This window comes from Zingiber officinale, chromosome 2A, assembly GCF_018446385.1.
Source record: "Zingiber officinale cultivar Zhangliang chromosome 2A, Zo_v1.1, whole genome shotgun sequence".
Taxonomy (NCBI): domain Eukaryota; kingdom Viridiplantae; phylum Streptophyta; class Magnoliopsida; order Zingiberales; family Zingiberaceae; genus Zingiber; species Zingiber officinale.
The window spans coordinates 158,941,203-158,968,044 of record NC_055988.1 but is presented as its reverse complement, the minus strand read 5'-3'; the positions used below and the strand labels follow the sequence as shown (position 1 = coordinate 158,968,044).

General features: G+C 33.7%; 1 protein-coding gene across 1 annotated transcript in view; it reads left to right on the top strand.

The window, feature by feature from the left end:
* The window catches only part of LOC122044180 (rho GTPase-activating protein REN1-like), a 77,984-nt gene that overhangs the window by 5,438 nt on the left and 45,704 nt on the right, over positions 1 to 26,842 (top strand). Inside the window, exons 4-18 of the mRNA XM_042604710.1 lie at positions 4,164 to 4,240; positions 9,711 to 9,781; positions 9,888 to 9,957; positions 10,034 to 10,178; positions 13,861 to 13,980; positions 14,346 to 14,423; positions 14,570 to 14,625; positions 14,716 to 14,785; positions 16,808 to 16,892; positions 22,827 to 23,070; positions 23,155 to 23,388; positions 23,820 to 24,045; positions 24,411 to 24,488; positions 24,635 to 24,690; positions 24,781 to 24,850. Coding sequence (XP_042460644.1) covers positions 4,164 to 4,240; positions 9,711 to 9,781; positions 9,888 to 9,957; positions 10,034 to 10,178; positions 13,861 to 13,980; positions 14,346 to 14,423; positions 14,570 to 14,625; positions 14,716 to 14,785; positions 16,808 to 16,892; positions 22,827 to 23,070; positions 23,155 to 23,388; positions 23,820 to 24,045; positions 24,411 to 24,488; positions 24,635 to 24,690; positions 24,781 to 24,850 — 1,680 coding nt within the window. The remainder of the gene's footprint in view (positions 1 to 4,163; positions 4,241 to 9,710; positions 9,782 to 9,887; positions 9,958 to 10,033; positions 10,179 to 13,860; positions 13,981 to 14,345; positions 14,424 to 14,569; positions 14,626 to 14,715; positions 14,786 to 16,807; positions 16,893 to 22,826; positions 23,071 to 23,154; positions 23,389 to 23,819; positions 24,046 to 24,410; positions 24,489 to 24,634; positions 24,691 to 24,780; positions 24,851 to 26,842) is intronic.

The following is a 26,842-nucleotide window of genomic DNA, read 5'->3' as shown; positions in this document are numbered from 1 at the left end:
ATGAATTTGTGTCTTAGCTGAGAGCTGGAAGGAATAACAACTAAAGTTCATATCGAAGTAATCTCATCTGACTTCTACTTTCATGTATTTCACTGTTTAAAATAGTTCATGCTTCACTTAAGTAGTTATGCCGTAGGTATTCAACCATGGGTTCTCATGTTATTTGATCATGTTATCTTCAAATAATGGTTGGTTACTTAGTTTAAGGGACCAACCTATGCCATTGTTGAATGGATATTATACTAATTTAACTATATATTAGAAGATGTCTCAAGATAGTGCTTTGTAGCATTAAAAAAGTGTACAAGTACCAACATAAAAATCAACATGCATTATAAAGGGTAAAGCAATTTAAAGCTATGTATCAAATGAAAAGTGACTAGAGTTTCAATATTTTCTTTTGAAAATAACCTCTCCCTATGTAAAATCCCACCTAATCACCCACATATAACTAGGTGTGCTCCCCAAAGTGAGTATCTACAAATATAACTATATGAACAACTTAAAAAGGCTCAACATAAACTAAACACGATGATAACACGAAATTTAGGAAATAATTAAAATTTAAATTCAATAGTTCCTGTCCTAGTCCAATTACCCTAGTTCAATCTCCCTTCCTAAATAAGATACACCATACATATAAGCACTAAGATAACCCTATAACAATAACAAAAATATAATAATAGCAAATTCTTACCTTATAACTCTTATTGGTCTAATAACCTGAGTGGGTGTTTAAATGATTTGACGCAATCATACCAAGTTAACTTAAACAAAGTTGCTAGTTTGAAGTAGGTATTGTTTTGTAGCACTAGCACAGAAGTTACAATTATTACTGTAAATTGATTGTGATGAGTGGTTCTTCAGTTTTAAAAAAATAATCTTAGCGGCCACAATTAGTTTAGACTTTGGTAGCAAGGTGGGAGGGAACTTCAAGGAAAGACACACTATCAATGGGAAATAGATAATAGACACAGTGATTCGTGCTAAGGCTTTGGACTGTTGGAGGTGTTTTCTGCACATGATAGTTGAGCACCGATATTACAGCACATGGTGTCGGACACTAGTGTTAGGTGCAATGAAGGCTAGAAGCATATAAGACATCTTTAGTTGTACTAGTGGTTAGGTTTAGTGAGGCCAGCTAGAGTGAGATGAATAACGATCATAAATTTCCAAGTGATCATTCTATACTTTTGCTACTAACTAGCAAGACCACACAGACAAGATTAGCACAAAAAAAAAGCAATCACATTTACACAATAACTCACACATGGCATTTTAACTTGGTTTGACAACCCCAGGTTCTTACCCTCTTACCCCATAATCTACAATTTGTTGATGGATCACTCCTTGGAAAGTACTACTAATTTTCTCATGGAGAAGCCTCTTACAATCGTAAGTGAAGCCCAGGAATCACAAAAAAGTTTCAGTGCATGGGAGAAACTCTAATAAGATTTAACAAATTTTATTTTTGTGAGATTTGAAGCCTCCATCGAGCTCTCCTTTTATCAATCTTCAATCCTCCATCATCTCTAGTTGTCTACCGCCCAATAGTTGACTAGTTTGCATCATTTGTCGACTAACTAATCGGCTCAACTGTTTGCCATCAATGGAATCTTGACTTAGTCACGAATAAAAATCACTGGCTTCTCGGACCTAGTTAACTAGCTAGTCGATTGATTCTCAAGTAGACTCAATTTCACATTTGTCGATTGCTCCAAACCACAAATCCTAGCTTACTACAATTTTGGAGTTTTAGTTTATCGATTGACTCATCCACTAGTTGATTGGATTCCATACCCCAATGGATTGGTCAAACCCTAAATGCCAAAATACTTTGGGGTAATAGGTTTCCCAATCATCAGTCAATTGTTGACCCTCGCTACAACCACTTCTAAGAGTGAGTCCTCCTATGCTGAGTGCTATCCTCGTCTCCATGGATGCAATTGTCACGCCCCGGAGGAGTCCCTGTCCGAAGAAATTTCGGCAGCATCTCCCCTGTACGGCGGACAATCTGAAACTTTACTACATCACCATATACCTCAGCCACATGCGGCTGGAATAATAACAATAATAATAAGCAAACAAGCACACCATCCACGCAGTTTATATAAATTTTCAGCCTCTGGCTGACAACAGAACAGAAATACGATGACTCGAAAACAACCCTACTCCACTACACCCATAAAGCACAAATCCGACGGAATAAATCCACTCACCTCTTCTGCCGTTTAGGCAGGCATGTAGTAAAACAAATCCGAATGAAAGTCATCGACTAAATAAAGCAATCCATACAGTATCTAAAGTATTCAAAACATAACAAGTTCAAAACATAGTCTAGTACATAAAGCCAAAAGATAAATAAACAGCCTCGTGGCTGTAGGGGACTAGCAACTGGAATTATCTCCTGACAGCATCAACCTGAAATAGCAACGGAGGAGGGTGTGAGTCCAACACTCAGCAGGTACAACTGATATGCATAATAAAGAATATAACCAATAGCACTAATCATGCGTACAATCTCCTGATACAAGAAAGGTAAATGCAACTAAGGAATGCAGGAGAAAAGCTGTACTAACCCGGACCAAGGTATAAGGGTAACAGGGTCGTCAGACCGAGGGTGTCATAATTCCGTATGCATGCCAATCATATGCATCCATATAAATGCAGCAAGTAAATGCAGCAAACCAATGAACAAAATTTCGTTCCGTGCCGGGCGGAACGGGCGAAACTTACCGTTCCGCCTGCGCACCGAAACCGGCACCGGACGAGCGACGGTTCGTCGCGTCGTGCGTGGTGCGTCACGCTCCAGGAGGAGTCGGGAACAGCATCGCCAGAAGCTTCCGGCGTCGCCGGAAGCTTTGCGGCGCCTGAAGCGTGTCGCAGGCGCAGGAGGCGTCGCGACGCGACGTCTCTGGCGACGCCGAAAACTTCACTGACGGTTCTGGCGCCGCCGGAATCTTCGCCGGACTCCTCCGGCGCCGCTGGAGGTGTCGCCGGACACCTCCGGCGCCGTCGGAGGCATCGCGGGCGAGTCACGGGCGCGGGCGCTGGGTCGCGGGAGCAGGCGCGGGTCGCGGGCACAGCACTGTGCAAAATTATAATTTAAATAAATTAAACAATTCCTATTTAATTGAGATATTTTAAAGAGACTTTCATGAACCCTAATTAAATTATCCCAACAAAATATAAAATTCAAAAAATTCTAAAAAAAATTTATATATAAAATATAAAAAATAAAAAAATATATTTAAAATTTTTAAAAAATAATCAATTTTATTAAATAATATTCTGAAATTATTTTTACTATTTTAAAATTTTTAAAAATTCTTTAAAATTCTAAAAAAAATAATTTTTATAAAAATTCTATTAAATCAAATTTATATTCTTATATATATATTTTAATTATTTTATATTTTTTACTGATTTAATGTTTAAGTAAAATTATTGAAACCGTATCGGCACGGCACGATACGATACCGAAACCGTATCGTTCCGGTCTCGGACCGAAACCTCGGCACGGGTCGAAATTTTAAACCTTGCAACAAACACAAGCAATAAATGCATCATGCATATGATGCCAATGACATGGTCACCCCTGACGCAAGTCAGCCATCTCACACACAATGGTGAGTCCGAGTGGGTAGGGCTGTGACAACCGTGCACTCTGACATCACTGCCCCTGATGAGTGACCGAGTGGACGGGATGCTGTCGGAGTACACACATACTCCTACCCCAAATCATAAATGGGGGAGCGCAATGCTCTCATCTCCCGGTACACGATGACGGGGAGGAATTTCTGCCGGCTACCACGCTGCCTCACACTTGGATGTATGGCTAGTAGTGCCCGGTTTGACCATCATATGAATGATGCATTATGAAGTAGATGCTTGTGGGGAATCTTTTCATGAGGAACTTCAGGCATAAAAATGATGACATAAACTTGTCCAAGTCCACCAAGTTCTATGGCTTACATTGTTATTTTATTTAAAATATAAATATTCATTTTTATCCTCCCTTCTATTTTAGTCCTCCTTCATAGCAATACCTGTAGCCTGTAGGTTTAGTTTGATGGTTTCTTTTAATATCTTGGATGCTTAAGATGAACTAGAAGTTTAATTCTTAACACTATTCATTGCTTCAGAATTAACCTAATCTGCAGGAATAGGTTGGACATCATGGAAGAGACGTTGGTTTGTCCTTACAGAAAAATCATTGGTCTTCTATAGAGCTGATCCTGTAAGTATTTGCATATGATCAACTTTATACACTTAATTCTCAGTTCTTTTTCTATGACTTGTTATTCTTCTTCCTATCATTTATCAACAATCAACTCTGTCTCCATGTTCTTGTGAGTGAAGTATATTATGCCATATGCTACAGATTGACTCAAAGGACAAAGAAATTTTTTCAAAAAAAGTGCATTGCAATCATGATATGATTAATATAAATTATCAACTTGAACTTTAATTTGGTTCTTTATATTAACTAAATATGAGATGAATATTCCCTTAAGAAAGCTTCTAAAAAATAATACTATGCCAAAAACTTTATTAATTGCTCTTCATGTGCTATAAAGTTTTTATCATACCATTTATCAGTAGTATGATAAATTTATAATATTGGATTTGTTTCAATTGAATTCTTGACAAGAAATCCACACCATAAATATAATTTATGATCCTATTCTTTAACTAAGTAAATGTCATTTTCTTTCCAACTCTGCATTACTGATTTTTCCTTTTATTTATTTCACTTTATTGAATGCAAACTTAAGCTACAAAGTATTATGGTGATTTTTTTCCTTTTGTTTATCCACTTTATTGCATGTAAACTTTTTGCACGAAATATTATTTTATACAAGTTTGTAGTGCCAAGTGTCTTGCACGGTGAATAAATCTTTTCTCTCAAGTTAGCATGTGTTCTTTTAGGAACCGTGGCTATTGACATGTTGCAAGAGCTAAGGTTTAAAATTTTGATTTATGCTGAAGTTTTAATCTTTGACTGTCACGATCCTATTTCGATATCGTGTGTGTGTTCCAATGCATGGTGTTGGTAATTGATTGGAGTTGAAGGGGATGAAGCATAGGAAGAAGACATTGTCTGTGTTGAGCATGATTTTAAATCTTGTACTATGTTGGGTGAAGCGGTCCAAATATCATTTTGGTAAATTATTGAAACTCAATACCACTTAGCTTCATCTCCTTCTTCCTTCAACCTCTAATTTGGTGTGTCACCGACACTATGTATTGGAGCATCGATACAATATCTGAACAATATCTTTCCTTTTGATCAAAGACAGAAACTACGATATAACTCGAGATTTTGAACCTTGATGTTGAATGATATGGAGTTTCGTCTGAAATAATACGTTTTGACCATTTTGTTTCGCACGGTATAAGATTTTAAACTATGATAGAAGTGCATGACATTGTACAGGTTGACTAATTTTGAATGGGAGTAAAGGATATGTATGACATTGTACAATAAGACTAATCTTAAATGAACATTGAGGATCATAGTCATCAATAACAATTATCAAGTCTTATCCCATTAGGTGAGGTTGACTATATGGATCCTTCGATGTCATTGGGCTATCCCCTATTATATCATCTATATTTAAATAAACTTTATCTTGTTTTATTATTGCTAACCAAGTCTTTTTTGATCTTCTCCTTCCTCGTTTGATGTGTATATTTGTCATAGTTTTACATTGCCTAACTGAAATATTTATTGGCTGTCTAAGTACATGTCTGTAACATCTTAAACGTATCTCTCAGAGTTTTTACTCAATAGATGCAATCTCGACTTTCTCTCTGATGTTTTCATTTCTTATCTTGTCTATCTTTGTATGTCCACATCCACTTAACATTCTCACCTTTGCAACTCTCATCGTCTGCTTATGTACTCGAGTCATAGCCCAATTTTCAGCTTCATATAACATAGCAGATTAACTGCCGTTTTGTAGTACTTCCCTTTAAGTTTTAGAAGTACTTTACGATCACATAAAACACATGACGCTCTCCTCCATTTCAACCATCCTTTGCTTGTATTATATATAATGCATCTCTCTTAAGCCTTTCATAATTTTGCACAAAAGATCTTAAATACTTAAAACTCTCAGTTTTAGATAACTTATCATCCCCTATCTTAACAATTATCTTATTATATCCATATAGTCTGTCTTTACTCTTTACTCTACTAAGTCTAAAATCTTTTGCTTCCGTTATTTCGAGTTTAACATTTACTCCACGTCTCATCTAACAAAACAAATCATCTACAAACAACAATGCATCTTGGTAGAGTTTCTTGGATATGTACAGGGAGTTCGTCCATAATTAGTGTACAAAGATAGGGAGTTAGAGCTAATCCTTGATGTAATTCTATCTATATGGGAAACGCTTCAGTTAATCTGCCTGAAGTCTTTACTATTGTCATTACATCCTCATGCATATTCTTTGCCACAATTAATTAGTTCAATATATGCTATACTAACACCTCTCTTTTATAGAATTCTTTATATAATTTTCCTTGGGATTCTATTATAAACTTTTTTTCTAGGTCGACGAATACCATAGATCTTGCTTTTGTTCTTGATAATTTTCAATTAGTTGTCTGAGAAAATGTATGACTTCTATTGTCGACTTTATAGGTATGAATCCAAATTGATTTTCGGTCACCGTGGTCTCTTTCTTAATTATTTTTCTATTACTTTTTTTTTCAAAGTTTCATGATATGACTATACCCTTAGTTTGCACAATTTTTTACTTCTCCTTTATTCTTATATAAGGGAACTAGAGTACTTACCTTCGATAAGACATTTTTTCATTTTCAATATCAAGTTAAATAACTTTGTAAGTCATTAAACACTTTGTTTCTTAGGTACTTCCATACCTCTATTTGAATATCATCTGGCCTAATTACTTTTCCCTTTTGTATCTTATTTTAATCTTATTCTACTTCTAAAGTTTGAATTATTCAATAAAAATTTAAATTTATATATTCATTTGACCTACATAAATTACCCAAGTTAAGTCGGTCACTTAAACTTTAAAAAGTTGATGAAATATCTCTTCCACCGCTTTTTTATTTCCTCATTATTTACTAGTACCCTATTGCATTCATCTTTAATACATCTTATTGGGATAATATCTCGTCTTCCTCTCTCTCATACATGTTTCTTTCCCCCGTCACTTGTATCTAATTTTTGATATAAACATTTAAAATTTTTTATTTTTTTTTGCTTTATTCACTACTTTCTTTTTAAGTTTCTCTTGTTCTTATAAGTATATAATGTCTTATAGGTTGTTCATTTTTTTTTTTCACTTTCTCTTGTACTTTCTCATTCCACCATCAAGATTCTTTACTTGGTGGTACATGTCTCTTTGACTTATCGAGTACACTCTTGGCTACTACTTTAATACCATCTTATCCCATATCATATTTGAGTTGTCGTATATTTCTCGTAATACTTGTACTCCTATCATCTCTTTAAATATGTTTTGTTTCTCATCCTTTAACTTCCACCACTTAATTCTAAGAGTCGTGCATATTTTCCTTATGTTGATACTATACTTAAGGCGTATATCTAACACTATTAACCTGTGTTGAGTAGTTAAGTTTTCTCCAGGAATAAACTTGTAATTTTTACAAATCTTTTCTATCCTTCTTCCGACCATAAGAAAGTAAATTTTCGATTTATTATTCTCACTTTTGAATAAGACCAAGTCTAATATCTCTTTTCTTAAAAAAATATATTAACTAATATAAGATCATATGCTATTGCAAAATCCAATCTAGTTTTTCCTTCTTCATTTCTTGTCCAAACCCATAACCCCATGCAATCTATCATATGCCTCATTTTTCAGTCACATGCCCATTTAGATCTCCTATTAAAATCATTTCGTTTGACGGAATATTTTGTAATACCTCATCTAGGTCGTTTAAAACTTAGTTTTGTCATCTTTATCAATCTTCCTTGACGTACATATATGTTAATTTCGTTAATCATTTTTTTCGTCACTATTATCTTGAGAACTATAATTTTATCTCCCTTTTCTAACTATAACTTCATCTTTTAACGATAGTTCTACAACAATACCTACTCTATTTCTTGTTTTACTTCTTCTTGTGTACCATAACTTAAAACCCAAATTCTTTAACATCTTTGCCTTCTCTCCTACTTATTTTATCTCTTGTACATACAAAATACTAATTCTTTTCCTAATTATTGTACCTAATTATCGTCTATTTCAAAATTTGGGCCAAAATTTATAACACATTTTCTAGATTTTGGAATTTTATTTTCATATCTTTATGTTAGTCCCAGATATTTGAGGTCGGCCACATGGGTATTCTCCTCCGTTGAACTCTATTCAAGTCCACATCACTTATAATTTGTGGGTAATGATCAACCATGTGACAAATAAAATTAATGCTTATTGGTCTCAACACTTTTATCAACGTTGTCAAGATTTTTCTGTCTTCTATATATCTAATATGCAATGAGTCTGCAATTGCACATCTATTTTGGATCAACTATTAATCCTAAACTTTTTTTCCAATAAGGGCTACTTCTTTCCATCATTAGAGTGCATCGTTTTTTCCAATTGTGCTGCTCCCATTACTTTATATGAGGTTTAACATTGCAGATAACACTTGTGTGCCTGTTTAGGTACTAAGTCTTTGCATCAATCACTAGTCATTGCTAGTAAAGCGGTGATGTATCCAAGTTGATATCTGTTTATTTTATTGATATAATTTGGTTTGGTAAAATATAGAATTACATTTTCAGATGTCCAAAGATAGTTCATGTTTGAGAATAGAAATTATATTTTTCCAGCTAAATTTTTCATGCTTGAGAATAGAAATTATATTTTTCCAGCTAAATTTTTACCTAAATGTGTATTTTAAAGGTTAATTGAATCTTAAAAAATTGAGATTCTTCCTTATAGCATATATTTTTTTTCATGCCTATGTGTTTCCTGATGTCACAATAAAAGTAGTTGGTTTGGACTTTGAACCAAAGATTCAAACCTCGAGCCAAGATGGGGTTTTGTTCCCTTTTTGACTTGAGATGGTGCCATTGGTGTCATATCAATGTTAGAGGTGTGCTGAAGGAGGAAAAGGAGGAAGGAGAGGAGGAACTAAGGAAGAATGCCGATGTAAGTTTGGCTAGCTAGGATGGTGTTGTTTTGGTGCAAAGTAGAATTGATGCAGAGGGAGGAGGAGCCAACACTTAGGTAGATCACGATGCAATACTTGAAGGTGATCATGATATGGTGGTTCTGCATGATCTCTAATGCAATACCTATGGTGCCGTGGGATGATGAATGATCAAAGGTGCTCGCATAGAGAAGGGGAGAAGAGGATTTACATCTTTGTCCCAAGGAGAAGGGGCAGGAGAGAACACATGTTGCATTTGCGAATGCGTTAGTGAGTGTCGGTTGTTCAGCATGCTAATCGGTAGGCGGAACTAAATATTTACTGGACTTCAAACAACAATTTAACTATGATTGTGTAGCAATTTTTTTGGAAAATGAAAAGAGGACCTAAACCATTTAGGGTTAATTTTTTAAGCTTCCAATAGTCATGATTTTATATTTCTACTCAGTAGTGCTTTTTTAAATGTAGCTTAGAAGTAGTCTTTCTAAGAGTCTTCTTTTATATTGATGTTAACATGACATGCCCTTGATTTACCATTTGTTAGGCGACCGTCCCTCAAAAAGGAAATGAGACAAATGCAAGCCTTGGTGGTATTGACTTGAATAGTTCTGGAAGGTGGGACTTAGTATTTAATATATGTTAGACTTATAGTCCACTTGTTTAAGAATGTTGCTTTATTCTTTAATGTGATTGTATACCTAATTCAATGTAAAATCTGCAGTGTTGTTATAAAAGCGGACAAAAAGCTTTTAACGGTGCTTTTCCCAGATGGTCGTACTTTTACCTTAAAGGCAGGCATAATGCTCTACTTCTGTCCTTTTAGGTGTGACAGTGTCACTTTGACTTCATGGTTATTTGGTATTGCAGGCAGAAACTTCTGAAGATCTGTTCGAGTGGAAAGCTGCACTGGACAATGCTTTGGCACAGGCACCTAGTGCTGCACTTGCAATGGGGCAAAATGGGATATTCCAAAATGATACTAGTGAATCAATTGAAGCTTCAGATGATCCATGTATGCTGTTTTTTTCCCCCTTCTGTGGCATGATGCTATACTTTTCTGTGCTCCAAATGTTTTCTATATCATTATTCTGCTTCAGGCTCCAAGCCATCAGACTGAGTGATATCTGATTCATGAAGCTATGATATACATATAGGTCAGTTTGGAGTTTGTTATTGTATAATAATATCAGTAATGACTAATGATAGCACTCCCAAGAACTCTAATGAAGTCATTTTCAATTAATCCTTTCTTGAATTGGTCTTCTAGAGAGGATTGATATATTGCAACGTTTTACTTATTCAAACTTTCTTGTTCACTCTTTTATCCAGGATTTGTCTATGTTCTGGTGAAATAGCTTATTCAACGATCTCTCTCATTTTCTATCTGGATGCAATTATTTCATCATATCACATTTTAGAAAAATCTTATTGTTATTTCTAAAGTCTTCATCTACCCTAGGTAAGGCTTGCTCTTTAATATCTCTTATCTAATTTCTCTCTCCCTATCCGGTCTCTCTCTCACAAACACACAGAGAATGAGAATAGAAATGCTCTTTTTGTCTTCTCTTTATCCATTTCTTCTTTCAGATTCAAATCATCATCATGACTAATAATCTGTGTTTGTTCTCTATTTTTTATTAGTTACATGGATCTTATCCTCCATTAAGCTCTATTTAAGGTGATATTAATCAAGTAAATCATTATGGATCTTTGGTCTCCCTCTACCTTCTAAACCTGTAAACCATGGTTTAAAATGCTGAGTCGTGCTTTCGGGCATACCGTTCCGACATGGGACTTGCACCGATATCCTATTGGCACCGCAAGACTGTCACGTCCCCATTGTGGCCCTCCGCGGAGGCCATATGGTGCTGCAATCCTCCATGGGGGTGCGGAGGTTGCCATAATTTTTTTAAAAGGTTTTTATTTTTTTATAACAGGTATTAATTATTATATAACTGTTAAACATATATAATAATTATAAATATTATATATTATTAATAATAGTTATAAAATATTAAGAATTATCTTAAATAATTTTAAAAATTAATAAAATATTTTATAAAATAATTTAATTTTTTAATATATATTGAAAATTAATGTGAATTTGAAATAATTTTTTTTGCAAAAATGTAATTCTTAAATATTTCAAATAAATTTTTTAAAAATTAAAATTTTACAAATACATTCAAAAAATAATTTAAGACTTTCAAATACTTTTATAATTATCTTTGAGTCTTTCAAATAATTTTAGATTTAGTTTTAAATTTTGAGAATTACTTATTTTTTAAAATAACTTTTATAAAAATTTAATAGGATTACCTTTTTGAGAAAATATTGAAATAAATTTAAGACTTTCAAATACTTTTATAATTATCTTTGAGTCTTTCAAATAATTTTAGATTTAGTTTTAAATTTTGAGAATTACTTATTTTTTAAAATAACTTTTTTAAAAATTTAATAGAATTATCTTTTTGAGAAAGTATTGAAATATGAAATCAATACTTCAAAATGTAATATCAATAATAAGCATATTTAATAATCAAATATTAATAAAATTAATATACATTTATATTTAAAAATTAAAAATGTTTCAAAATTGTATCGTCAGGGCATAGTACCAAAACCATATCATTCTAGTTTGGGAATGAGAATACGGGTCGAAATTTTAAACCATAATGTGAACATTAGTCAGAAGGGAAGTTTTAGCGCAACGATAAAGTTACTGTCATGCATGCGACTTAGAATTCATGGATTCAAGTTGCAGAACAAGCTGCCCTTTGATGGAAATATTAGTCAATGTAACAAAAATGTTTTCTTAATTTTTAAATTACTAATGTAGTTATGTATGAAGCTCATTGGATGGTAATGATCCATGTAGCTAATCCCAAATGGTTGGATGAATACATCTCGAAAAGAGTTGAATAAAGAGGAGCACATCATAAGAAACATTTTTTTTTCTCATTGTCTCAATTTTGTTCGTGAAAAGAGACAGGATAGATAGAGACATAAAATAAAAATTTGTAAAACATTACCTAGCAGAGATGAAGATAGAAAGAAAAAGATATCAATAAAATTTGTAAGGCATTACATAGGGGAGATGAAGTTTGTAGAAAGAAAAAGGTTATTATTTCGAAAATGATTGTTATGATTGGATTATGTTGAATGTTCAGGATCTCTTTTCCAGTAATCATGAGGAAAATGTGATCCAGTGATGTTAAGAACTCTGCATCTGATGTTACCTTTGGACAATGATAATGCACTGTTGATACTTTTTCCTCCTAAACTGAGCTGTTTTATCAAAGAATATTCTTTCCACAGTATGAATTAAACTGTGGAAAGAATATATAGTTAAATTTCTTAATACAACAATCAGAAGTAATCTGCAGAGGGAAAAAAAAAAATTAAATGTAGTAGATGGTTTTTCTTTGTATTTGTTGGATCAGAATAAGACACTGAAGCTGCCTCATTGGTTCCTTGAATCTTCTGTTTTTTCTTAGATTTACCTGATTTCTTTGAGCCATAGTACCTTCTCATTGATATATTAATCTGATCCTTCCCCTTTCCTGGTACTTCTCATTGTAGGTAGCATGAATTAAAGTCATTTTGAGGTCTCCTTTAGAAGTTTGATAAAGTCGGTTAGATATCCCTTTATCTTGTGCAAGTGATTCCTTCTTGGCTCTTTAGCATTCTTGTAGATTATGAATTAGAGTCATGTTAAGGGTCTTCTTTATATGTTGGAGGAAAGACAGATAGCTAGCCCTTTATCTTGAGCAAGTGATTTAGACTGGTGGTGGTTATGGATGATTCCGTATAAAATGGAAAGTTTGTTCTAATTGTGATGATGATACAGAAGGCGACGCATCATGCATAATTCTCAGGGAACAATATTCAAAACTATTTGTAGGGACAAAGATAAAGGAATAAATGTTTCACTAGTATCTGTCTTTGATTTGGCTTGATAGCATGGGTTATTTTCTTAGAATTAGGTTGACTTGTTCAATTGGATTATGCTTGGAATTTGAAATGACCTGGATAACATGCAATCATGTTCTGTTCATACCACCACACCCTACCCATCCCAACTGTTATAGACGATTCTGTATAAATGGAATCTTTGCCCTGATTATAATGCTGATCTATAATTCTCATGGTACCATGTCTCAAGGCTACTTCTATAAAATAAATGTTTCACTGACATCTATCTTGGAACTTGCTTCATAGCATGAGTTATTTACAAATTAGGTTGACTTTGTTCAATTGATTATGCCTTGGAACGAGATATGCTTTGTTTCATTTGTAGGTTGAGAAGTCATGTTGATTCGTGGGGAATATTGGAAGACCATTTGTTAATGTAGTTGTTGGAGTTCTCTTTTAAATAACAAGCAATCATTTTCTGCTCTTCATTGCCTCTCTCCCTCATACATCTGATGTTAGGAATGGAAAAAAACTCACTTGGCTAATGTATAATACATAAATGCATATCGTACATAGTCTAATTTTCTAAAGGGATAGGGCCTTAATCAATTTCCATCATTGTGTTTTCAACATGACAAATCTCTCCTTTCCAGATTTTCCAAACTCTTAACAGTTAAAGAATCCCGTATCTAACTGTTTTACTGTTTGGAAACATGTTACAAGTGTCTGTATTTTTCTTTTCTTTTTGATAAAGACTAAAGATGTTTCTTATTATCAAGGCACTGATCCAGAACCTGCCAATTCTACTGTTATTAGTAAGGCTTTCCTGCTTGAATTTGAAGATGATGATGGGAACCCTTCTTTCTTGGAAAAGGCCCTCAGGTTCATTGAAGAACATGGTAATTCCATTTTTCATGTTATATTGTCTGGAACTTCTGAGCTTGTCTGCCACTGAGTTACATGGCATTTCACTAAGCTTTTATTTATCATGTCCAACACTATTTTGTCAATTCCTGTAGATAATTTTGAGAAATACTACATTCTTTGCTGAACTGACTAGTGAGAGTGGCATTATTATATTGTGATCCTCTCTCTATCTCTTTGGTATATGCTTCTTTAGTTCCATTCTTGAGTGTGCTAATACATATGAACCAGTGAAATGGCCGTGTGTAGTTTTTGTAGGATAATTGAACTGCAACTGATCTTCTTCGCCTGCTTCAAGGGCATTACTCATATATGATTGTCTGCATTACTTTTCCAAAAGGTGTGAAGGTGGAAGGCATCTTGCGTCAGTCTGCTGATGTTGAAGAGGTAAAACGCAGACTTCGAGAATATGAACAGGGTATGCTTTGTTTCTTTTTTGCTTTGTTTTGTTTTTGATATTTTTATAGCTGTATGCTATGCAGGTGTATTGCAGAAATAATATCCTATGGTTTTATTCAGAATGCCATGTGTTTCATTTATCATATATTAACCCATTCTTTTCAGGAAAGGTTGAGTTTTCATCAGATGAAGATGCACATGTTATTGGTGACTGCATCAAGGTTATAATGACTTCAGCTGTTTAGAAGCATCAATAACACACCTTTTGCTGGAAAATTCTAAAACTTTTTTATCATTCTACTTTGATGCAGTATGTGCTACGAGAGTCACCAATGTTTCCAGTTTCTGCATCTTGTTGTACTGCACTGGTCGATGCATACAGTATGTGTAGGCTGGACAACTCTCATATGGTCAAAAGTTATTATTTAGTTATTTTATCTGAACTTTCTTAATTGAGTTTGTTAAAAACAATTCCACTGTATGCTTTTTGAATATTATAACAAAATCTATATGCATTATGTATTTATATATGTATGAAGATACAATGACAAGAGTGAAGCATTCAGCTGAATTAACCGAAGCGTTTCTCATAAAGATAGAGTTAAATCAAGGATCATCTCTAAGTTATTGGACACATCCAATATACGGTATCGTGGTACATGTTATTTGCAAATGATATTATTTTGGTAGATGAAACATATGAATGAGTATATGCTAAACTTGAATCTTTGCATGAAGCACCAGAAGTGAAAGGTTTTAGGTTTAGTAAAGTAAAGACAGAATATATATAATTTAAGTTTAATAATATTGGATGTAATGAGAGAATTGTTAAGATAGGGGATGCCAAGTTATCTTTAACTCATGATCATTTTTACAAAAAGATGGAGGGAATGAGAAATATTTTACATAGAATACAAGCAGGATTATTTGTGATTACAAAATACCTTTAAGACTTAAAAGGAAAGTTTAAAAAAGGCTGTTAGACCTGCTATGTTATATGGAGTTGAATGTTGAGCTATTATTTGAGCACATGAGTAGAAGTTGAGAGTTGCAAAGATGAGAATGTTAAGATAGATGTACGAACATATAAGAATAGGTATGATAAAAAATAAAAATATTAGAGAGAAAGTCGGGTTGCACCTATTGAGGAAAAACTCCGAGAAACACGTTTAAGATAGTACAAACATGTACTTAGACGACCAATAGATGCTGTAGTTAGGCGATGTGAAACTATGATAAATATTAAAATTAAACGAGGAAGAGAAGACTAAAAAAAGACTTGATTAGCAATAGTAAATCAAGATAAAATTTATTTAAATATAAATGATAATATAGTAGGAATAGAGCCCAATGATATAAAAGGATCCATATAGCCGACCCTACATAGTGCGATAAGGTTTGACTGTTGTTGTTGTTGTTGTTGTATGCACTCATAAAGGAGTGATTTTATTTGAAAATTGAAATTATATGTGTGAAGATCAGCATGAATCTTGAAAAAAAATTCATTAGACATGTTAAAAAAACAATTAGATATCCCCAAATCCCTTATCTAGTAGTAAGCACACAAGCCCATTTACTGTGCCATGGGAAAGGAAACAAAAGGAGCTGGAGAAAGAAAGTACTTTGCCAACCTTCTGTGTCTGAATATAGTGTGCATCTAAGGACAACCAAGCTATAAAATTAGGGTTATAGCATCTTTATTTTTCATCCAAGAGGACCAACCAAGCAAGTCTCCATTTGGAAAAATAAGAAGCCAAAGATCTAATCTCATCAAGTCTACAATTCAACAGATGGCCAGAATATGAAATCTTTGACCAACTTCTTGTTGGGAGGCTAAAGAATAAAGAGGGCAGGTGAGAGGTCAGAGTTTAGAGAGTTAGGGAGTGGAGTGGAAGGAGTCTCAGATAAAGCTTACATTTTAGCCTCTTATCTTCACTCACTCCCTGACTCTATGTAATATCGCCAATGTTCATGATAATATATGTGATTTTGTTTATTCAGTGTTAAAAGGGAAAGATCTATGACAAATGTGACCAAGCAAGTCCATACTAATGAATTAGATGCTAACTCAATTACTCAAACACAATGCATGCATTTCATGTTAGTTGAAGTTATTGAAGCTACAGAACTGTTGTCCACAGGGAGCTATAGGTGCGAGCTTTATGCAAAACCTATAGTAGTTTATGCAGAGTGTTTGACTAGTTGATATATTAATCTCATTTGATAGTCACATTAGAAGGTAGGGAAAACTACAAGCAATTTACAGGGATCACATAAGTGTAGTGTAGGTTGCATGTCACCTTTTCTATCAATTTCTTGTTTATAAATAGCAGTGCTAAACATTGTGAACTTCTACTATATTGCTAATTTACTTTGGGCTTACTTCTCATTTGATGTTACAAGGAACTGAACGTGGAAAAAGAGTGGATGCTATTCGCACTGTCATTTATAAAACTTTCCCAGAGTCGAATCGCCATTTGATGCACAGGTGGATTAGTTAGTCCTTGGATGCTTGCTTTTTTATTATTCTCCAATTGATTACCTTCTTCAAGAAAAATTGTCTTTTAAGGAACCAATGGTTTCCTTATTTAAGATATTGATTACCATAACTATACATTTTCTCTTTTCTTTATCCCTATTGTTGTTGCTCCTATTATTGGTGATATATTGCACATGTGAATCTTTCATATACGAATGGGTGATAAAAATGTGTGGTTTTACCATTAGGCTAACTTGTCAATTAGGAGATACAGTGCCATTACCTCAGGAATTTGAGTGAACAATGAAGTACTCTGTGGAGATGGATTAACATATTGTCGACTTATGACAGGTGTAGCACCTTAGGGCTGCCCTCCTTTTGACCAAAAATACTTATGCTCGATCCCATAAAAAAATGAAACACAACAACTATGTTGTCTTCTATGTCAATTTTTTTCTCACTGTCTCTGATCTATCCATCTTTCTAATTTGTGCAATGTGCATGCTTCTTTGGTATGTTCCTTGACTAACATGGTCTAATAGCCGACCCCACCTAGTGGGATAATGCTTGGTTGTTGTTATTGTATTTTTCTAGTGTTTTGGATATCGTAGACTTGATATTCTTCAATGTTTATTGACAACTTTTTATCTCAATATTCTACCAAGTAGTGTAGAGATTAGAAACAACTGCTAGCCTTAAATTTTAAAATCTATGAACAAAACAGTATTATAATGGAACAAATTTAAAGAATAATAGTTTGCCTGAGATGGTGGAACTGAGTTCAGTGAAGATTCTCTTAAAATAGTACAAACAGTGTTGCTTTCCTTCCCTTCTATAATTGTTATAAAGTTTGTCAAATTAATGTAATCTGGCCTGATAATGATTTTGCAAATAAAAGACATGAATCATTATTAATGAGCCACAAAATCCATAAATTTGGTATTTTGACATTTTTTAGATAATGAATCAACCAAAATTTTAAACATCCTATTTTCTCTCTTGTTGACATAAAAAATTAACTGAATATCTAGAGGTATCTTCAATAATATAAGTTTGCAATCATGGTATAACATTTTCCACATCTTTAATCACGCGGTCTTGACATTTCAGTCTATCATGTAAGTTAAGGTTTTAACATGTGAATGGCAACAGTATCTAATCCTAATCTGTGTTTTACTAGCACAGCATAGGATAGAGAATTTGCCAGGTGAATTACAACACATACAAAATATGTACGAATGTCTTACCCTAAGTCCATCAAATGCCTATTTCCATATCTTTCTAGTTTGGTATGTGCCTAAAGCCCTAAACCAATGGCAAGGCTAAAACCTTTGCTGACTAGGTGGACCAATCCTCTAGAATCATAGTCAAGGAAGCTAGACAGAATGGAGTTGGCCAAGAAAGTTAATGGGTTGAATATGCAGGAGAGATTTAGGGCATGGTAATCCTTTATCTCCTCATTGGGATTCTTGAAGGTAGCCTTTGTGTGGGGAGGGGGAAATTTATTGAGTTTGTCAATAGTCATAAAAGGCCATGAACATGATAAAAAATTATTAGGCTTCTTGGACAATTACGTCATGCCAGTCATGGTGAAGGGAAGGTGAGTAGTCGTCAGGTAATAGATTGAGTCATCATTAATACTTTAATTCAATTCCTAATATTTAACTCATCAATCACCACTTTTGGGAAGAGAAGAACCATCATTAAAGATGTTGGGTAGGGGGAAAAGAATAGATGTTGTTGTGGATGTTGGCTTGTCAACAATAGAGTTGTTAGAGGTAAGAAGGTCCTATAGGATGCAATTATATGCATAATTGGGTATTAGATGTCGCACACGAAGAGGAGAAAAATTCTATGAACACACTTAGGAATTAAATGTGAAACCTTATGCAATGATTTGATTGAAAAGTTATAAATTGTAAGAGTTGTGCGACTTAGGAGAGGGGAACAAAGGACACAAGGATTTTTGTGATATATTGGAGATGGGAGGGTTGGGCTTCTTGAGGCATGTCCGGCAAGGTGAGTAGTGGTCTGCTACTATACCACCATAATGCAGGGGTCATGATAATATTTGATATAGAGAAGTAGGATTTTAAAAAGCATATGCAAAAAAGAAATTGTGTTTCTTTATAGTAGATAACTACATATGCATTATGTTGGTGATAAGTGAATATATAGTTGTCTTAATGTGCACTGTAAAGGACATCTAGTTTTAAAACTGAAAATTACATGTTATAGTAGATTTCATGACATTAGATGAGGGATTTCAGAAGTTTTAAAGCAGATAGATAAAAGTTTAAGTTTGGATGATAAGCATCTATCTTGAAATTTTGAATAATTTAGGAGATAAAAGTATAATGTCATCACACTGGGTATATCAAAAAGGGTGGGATTCAAAAGACATCCTTTCCACAATTTTGAATAATCTAGGAGATGAAAAAATAATGCGATAACTAGTTTTCTTAGTAAAATTTTGAGAATTAAGTTGCCTAAGGAATAAAATAAAAGTTTCTTTGCAGAGATATATGAATAAAGGTGAGTGCAAGATTATTCTAATTTTAATGGGATTAAATTAATGAGTGATACTCCATAACTTTAGATTAAAGTGATAAAGAGAGAAGATTTAGAGATGAGATAAAAATTTCTTAAAATCAATTTGTTCTTATGCCTAGCAAAACAACTCGTCATCTCTTATCAAGTTGAATAACTTTGTAAGTCATTCAATACCTTATTTTCCTATGCACTTCCATACTTCTATAGGAATATCAGGTTCAACTACTTTTCCATTTTCCATCCCATTAAAGTCTAAAGTTTAAATTTTACAATAAAAATTTTAGTTTCTATACTCATTCGACCTACTAAATTGCCCAAGTAAGGTTGTTTATCTAAACTTTCATTAAACAGTTGATAAAAATACCTCTTCCATCTTCATTTGACCTACTTATTTGATTACTATAGATGTTTTTCCTAATAAATTGTCTCTATCTTCATCATTAAAAAGGAAGGAGAAAAAGAAATATAAGAAAGAGGGAAAGAAATTATCGGAGAGAAAGGAATTAATTATAAAAAAGTAAAAAAATAAAAGAGGAAAAAGAATTAACTACTTTAAGGCACTAATTCCAAAACCTTGAATCTCTAAACCTAAACTTAAAAAGATTGAAATATTCCTAAGCCCTAAGCTAAATTAAATAAACTCTAAAAGTGAAAAGCAAAAAGCGAAAAGCAAAAAATAAAATAAAATAAACCATGCAGTTAAGCAAGCCGCTGCAAGGTTGAGGTGGCCTCGCGACCTCGCTAAGGCCTTCGCGTGGTTGCTACAAGGTCGTGGGTACCTCTATGAGCCAGTGCCATCTCGTGATTCTACTTTCTGTCGGTGTTGGTCAACAAGTGGAACAGTAAATTTGCCTATGTCGATTGCCATGGCTCGGTTTACTAACTATGGTTGAGGCACTTGTAGCATTTTTTGTCCAAAACTGCCACCCTTGCTTTTGCCCTAGGATGATGTAGCAATTTTGGTTCCAAATATGTTATATGAGTCTGTACTAGTTAATGTTCATAAGAAACACATCATTTGGTGAGCTTGAGCCCATGCAACACTTTTGGTCAAAGCTGCTACATGAGCTTCAAGTGCCTAAAAGTTAATGGTCAAACAAACCATTGGTTCCCCTACAACCACTATATTGACCAATCCTTTGAGTGAATTTTATAGACGAGGCACTTGTAGCAAGTTTTATCTAAAATTGTTGCACGTGGCTGATCTATTATGTAGTAATTTACTAATAATAGTCATCCCATTTCTTTTAGGAACTCATCAATTTCAGTTGAAATCCTATCTTACCTTGAGAGTGTTGAACAAGATGATTTTTCTCTCCATCCATTAGGCACTTAGAAGTTAGAACTATAAAATAAAACATATGTGCAGGGGATAACTCTCAACAATTTGACCCTATCAAGACATTGGGAGGAAGATGATCTTCATAAGAGCTCGTATGAGCTAGTAGAGGAGGATGATTTTCACAATGTAGAGATAAACAAGATAAAGAGATGGTCTTTGAGCATTTTGAAGATGCTTTGAGATTAGACACAGACTAAAAGCTATAAAATGAGGTTTGCAAGCTTGCAAGAATAGGAATTGTAATTGGTGAATTGTTGCTTGAGGATCTGGAAAATTTCACTAGGTTTGATAACCTGCTTACCTGCTCATAGGCGTCGAGCATGGGTCGAGATCATAAAAATTATAGTAGTTATTGGCAATGTTCAAAATCTTGAGCTGTGTCGGAATTTCTGTATAGTGTCAATGTTTTGATTTATAGTGCTTATAGCAAATTAGAAGTGGAAAGAGAAAGAAGATGAAGGAAAAAAAGCAGATAAAACAACTATGTAATTTTCCATATAGAATGATACAATTTTGACATTATCTTATATAAACATAAGTTAAAAAGTAATACATTATTACAATTCATGTAGATCTGTGTTGTAGTATGCCAAGGGGAGTCGGGTCTTACCATTACTTATATGATTGACACAGCGACATGATACATTCTCTATGTATGATGTTGAGTAGTATTGAGTTTTGGTAATTTATCAAAAATATATATTTTAACCGTGTTGCCTAGTATGATATGAGATTTTAAATCATGGTTCTTGGGCTGTTGCTTAGATTCAAGATAAATAATATCTATGGAAAAGTATACTCCAAGAATTATTATAGAAAATATTTAAAAAAGGTTTGGAGTGATAATTGCGAGTAAACTTCACGGAGTGGTTAATGTACATGGAGATTATACTTATACAATTGCCTTTTATGCATTTTATTAGAAAATTAAAGATTAGAGATAATAAGATGATATAAGGTCTTCACAATATGAACATTTTCATCTAATCTTCTGGGCCTTTGGTGTAATATGCATGCATTAGTTCAATTCCTTTGTTTTGTTACTGAAATGGATGTATGCCATCTATTAGGAAATACTCTGGGGTTATAATGATTATAACTAGTATTGATGGGACTAATAAACTCTTCCCAATTGCATTTTTAGTTGTAGTAGTAAAAAGTATAGTTCTTGTTAGAACATTGTTCTTAGATAATTGGTGAGGAATCTATCATAATTATAAATGATCAAAATCCTTAGTTTACTAACATAGTTAAAAATATATTACCTGAAATGCAGATTGTGCACATAGCCAAGAGTTTTGTATTGAATGAATTTATAACGAGTGCATGGGGAAGATGAGTTTGTACCACAATAAGAGCTATAATTGGATTAGTTGAGTAAAGAAGGAATAGGTCAATGGCTTCATTCTTTGGCACAAGCATCTTATGCTCTCTACAAATGGATATAAGTGCATGAATATGATCCTAAAATCTGCACATATGTTATTTGATTGGATTTACACACAGGTAGCTTGGGGAAAAACTGATGACCTAATTTTAAGCCAGTTTGAACTCATTTGGTCCATATCTACTTGACAACTCTATCTAATTTGGCTCTACGTAATACTAAATGGAACCTTCAAACTCAAAATATTAATCCAATTTAGTTTAATTAATATCTATTTAAAAATAAATAAATAAAATGCAAAAAATGATTGTTTTTTTGATATTTAACATTTATGAAGATTTTTTTTTTAGTTCTACTTTACTGTTAAAAGATCATGGAATTATATTGGCACAATATGATACAAATACCAAAACTGTATTATGTCAGCTAGATTGAGACTCCAACATAACTCTTGAGATGTAAACCTTATTCAGATATACACATATATCTCAAAAAAACCTTGATTAGCAAATTTCTAAAGCAGGACGTTCATCAACTAGTATCCTGTCTAATACTTGCGACTCATATAGTATATTATAGACTCAGTATGATTTTGAGAGTTATCATGTTTAATTATGCATTTTGGAGTATATTATGTTTTTAACAAAAATAATTTCTTCAGATTTCTTAAGATGATGCAAACAGTTGCTATTCACAAATCCCAGAATCGAATGTCACTTTCCGCATTAGCAGCTTGCATGGCCCCATTACTACTCCGCCCACTTCTTGCTGGTGATTGTGAATTTGAAGATAATTTTAGTATGGGTGGAGATGGTTCTCTTCAACTTCTTAAAGCTGCTGCAGCTGCGAATCATGCTCAACTTATCATCATAATTTTGCTAGAGGAGTTTGACAAAATATTTGATGTAATGTTTCCTTTTCTTCTGATTGAACCATATTCAATTGCTAGCTTAAATTTATCAAATATTTATGAGCTATAATAACTTTAGGATGATTCCTCAAATGATGAGTCAGTGTCATCAGAGGTTTATTCTGACTCAGAAGATGCTGAAATTGAAGAAGATTATTCAACTGATAGTGACATCCCAGAAGATGATGAATCTCACGATGACTATAGCAATGATGATTCTACTGATAATGGCAATCAAGAAGATGATGAGCATTGTCGCATTAATGATTCACCCAATCATGACATTCCTGATGGTGTTGGAAATCATGACCATGTCTCAAGGCTACTTCTATAAAATAAATGTTTCACTGACATCTATCTTGGAACTTGCTTCATAGCATGAGTTATTTACAAATTAGGTTGACTTTGTTCAATTGATTATGCCTTGGAACGAGATATGCTTTGTTTCATTTGTAGGTTGAGAAGTCATGTTGATTCGTGGGGAATATTGGAAGACCATTTGTTAATGTAGTTGTTGGAGTTCTCTTTTAAATAACAAGCAATCATTTTCTGCTCTTCATTGCCTCTCTCCCTCATACATCTGATGTTAGGAATGGAAAAAAACTCACTTGGCTAATGTATAATACATAAATGCATATCGTACATAGTCTAATTTTCTAAAGGGATAGGGCCTTAATCAATTTCCATCATTGTGTTTTCAACATGACAAATCTCTCCTTTCCAGATTTTCCAAACTCTTAACAGTTAAAGAATCCCGTATCTAACTGTTTTACTGTTTGGAAACATGTTACAAGTGTCTGTATTTTTCTTTTCTTTTTGATAAAGACTAAAGATGTTTCTTATTATCAAGGCACTGATCCAGAACCTGCCAATTCTACTGTTATTAGTAAGGCTTTCCTGCTTGAATTTGAAGATGATGATGGGAACCCTTCTTTCTTGGAAAAGGCCCTCAGGTTCATTGAAGAACATGGTAATTCCATTTTTCATGTTTTATTGTCTGGAACTTCTGAGCTTGTCTGCCACTGAGTTACATGGCATTTCACTAAGCTTTTATTTATCATGCCCAACACTATTTTGTCAATTCCTGTAGATAATTTTGAGAAATACTACATTCTTTGCTGAACTGACTAGTGAGAGTGGCATTATTATATTGTGATCCTCTCTCTATCTCTTTGGTATACGCTTCTTTAGTTCCATTCTTGAGTGTGCTAATACATATGAACCAGTGAAATGGCCGTGTGTAGTTTTTGTAGGATAATTGAACTGCAACTGATCTTCTTCGCCTGCTTCAAGGGCATTACTCATATATGATTGTCTGCATTACTTTTCCAAAAGGTGTGAAGGTGGAAGGCATCTTGCGCCAGTCTGCTGATGTTGAAGAGGTAAAACGCAGACTTCGAGAATATGAACAGGGTATGCTTTGTTTCTTTTTTGCTTTGTTTTGTTTTTGATATTTTTATAGCTGTATGCTATGCAGGTGTATTGCAGAAATAATATCCTATGGTTTTATTCAGAATGCCATGTGTTTCATTTATCATATATTAACCCATTCTTTTCAGGAAAGGTTGAGTTTTCATCAGATGAAGATGCACATGTTATTGGTGACTGCATCAAGGTTATAATGACTTCAGCTGTTTAGAAGCATCAATAACACACCTTTTGCTGGAAAATTCTAAAACTTTTTTATCATTCTACTTTGATGCAGTATGTGCTACGAGAGTCACCAATGTTTCCAGTTTCTGCATCTTGTTGTACCGCACTGGTCGATGCATACAGTATGTGTAGGCTGGACAACTCTCATATGGTCAAAAGTTATTATTTAGTTATTTTATCTGAACTTTCTTAATTGAGTTTGTTAAAAACAATTCCACTGTATGCTTTTTGAATATTATAACAAAATCTATATGCATTATGTATTTATATATGTATGAAGATACAATGACAAGAGTGAAGCGTTCAGCTGAATTAACCGAAGCATTTCTCATAAAGATAGAGTTAAATCAAGGATCATCTCTAAGTTATTGGACACATCCAAGATACGGTATCGTGGTACATGTTATTTGCAAATGATATTATTTTGGTAGATGAAACATGTGAATGAGTATATGCTAAACTTGAATCTTTGCATGAAGCACCAGAAGTGAAAGGTTTTAGGTTTAGTAAAGTAAAGACAGAATATATATAATTTAAGTTTAATAATATTAGATGTAATGAGAGAATTGTTAAGATAGGGGATGCCGAGTTGTCTTTAACTCATGATCATTTTTACAAAAAGATGGAGGGAATGAGAAATATTTTACATAGAATACAAGCAGGATGATTTGTGATTACAAAATACCTTTAAGACTTAAAAGGAAAGTTTAAAAAAGGCTGTTAGACCTGCTATGTTATATGTAGTTGAATGTTGAGCTATTACTTGAGCACATGAGTAGAAGTTGAGAGTTGCAAAGATGAGAATGTTAAGATAGATGTACGAACATATAAGGATAGGTATGATAAAAAATAAAAATATTAGAGAGAAAGTCGGGTTGCACCTATTGAGGAAAAACTCCGAGAAACACGTTTAAGATAGTACAAACATGTACTTAGACGACCAATAGATGCTGTAGTTAGGCGATGTGAAACTATGATAAATATTAAAATTAAACGAGGAAGAGAAGACTAAAAAAAGACTTGATTAGCAATAGTAAATCAAGATAAAATTTATTTAAATATAAATGATAATATAATAGGAATAGAGCCCAATGATATAAAAGGATCCATATAGCCGACCCTACATAGTGCGATAATGTTTGACTGTTGTTGTTGTTGTTGTATGCACTCATAAAGGAGTGATTTTATTTGAAAATTGAAATTATATGTGTGAAGATCAGCATGAATCTTGAAAAAAAATTCATTAGACATGTTAAAAATACAATTAGATATCCCCAAATCCCTTATCTAGTAGTAAGCACACAAGCCCATTTACTGTGCCATGGGAAAGGAAACAAAAGGAGCTGGAGAAAGAAAGTACTTTGCCAACCTTCTGTGTCTGAATATAGTGTGCATCTAAGGACAACCAAGCTATAAAATTAGGGTTATAGCATCTTTATTTTTCATCCAAGAGGACCAACCAAGCAAGTCTCCATTTGGAACAATAAGAAGCCAAAGATCTAATCTCATCAAGTCTACAATTCAACAGATGGCCAGAATATCAAATCTTTGACCAACTTCTTGTTGGGAGGCTAAAGAATAAAGAGGGCAGGTGAGAGGTCAGAGTTTAGAGAGTTAGGGAGTGGAGTGGAAGGAGTGGAAGGAGTCTCAGATAAAGCTTACATTTTAGCCTCTTATCTTCACTCACTCCCTGACTCTATGTAATATCGCCAATGTTCATGATAATATATGTGATTTTGTTTATTCAGTGTTAAAAGGGAAAGATCTATGACAATGTGACCAAGCAAGTCCATACTAATGAATTAGATGCTAACTCAATTACTCAAACACAATGCATGCATTTCATGTTAGTTGAAGTTATTGAAGCTACAGAACTGTTGTCCACAGGGAGCTATAGGTGCGAGCTTTATGCAAAACCTATAGTAGTTTATGCAGAGTATTTGACTAGTTGATATATTAATCTCATTTGATAGTCACATTAGAAGGTAGGGAAAACTACAAGCAATTTACAGGGATCACATAAGTGTAGTGTCGGTTGCATGTCACCTTTTCTATCAATTTCTTGTTTATAAATAGCAGTGCTAAACATTGTGAACTTCTACTATATTGCTAAT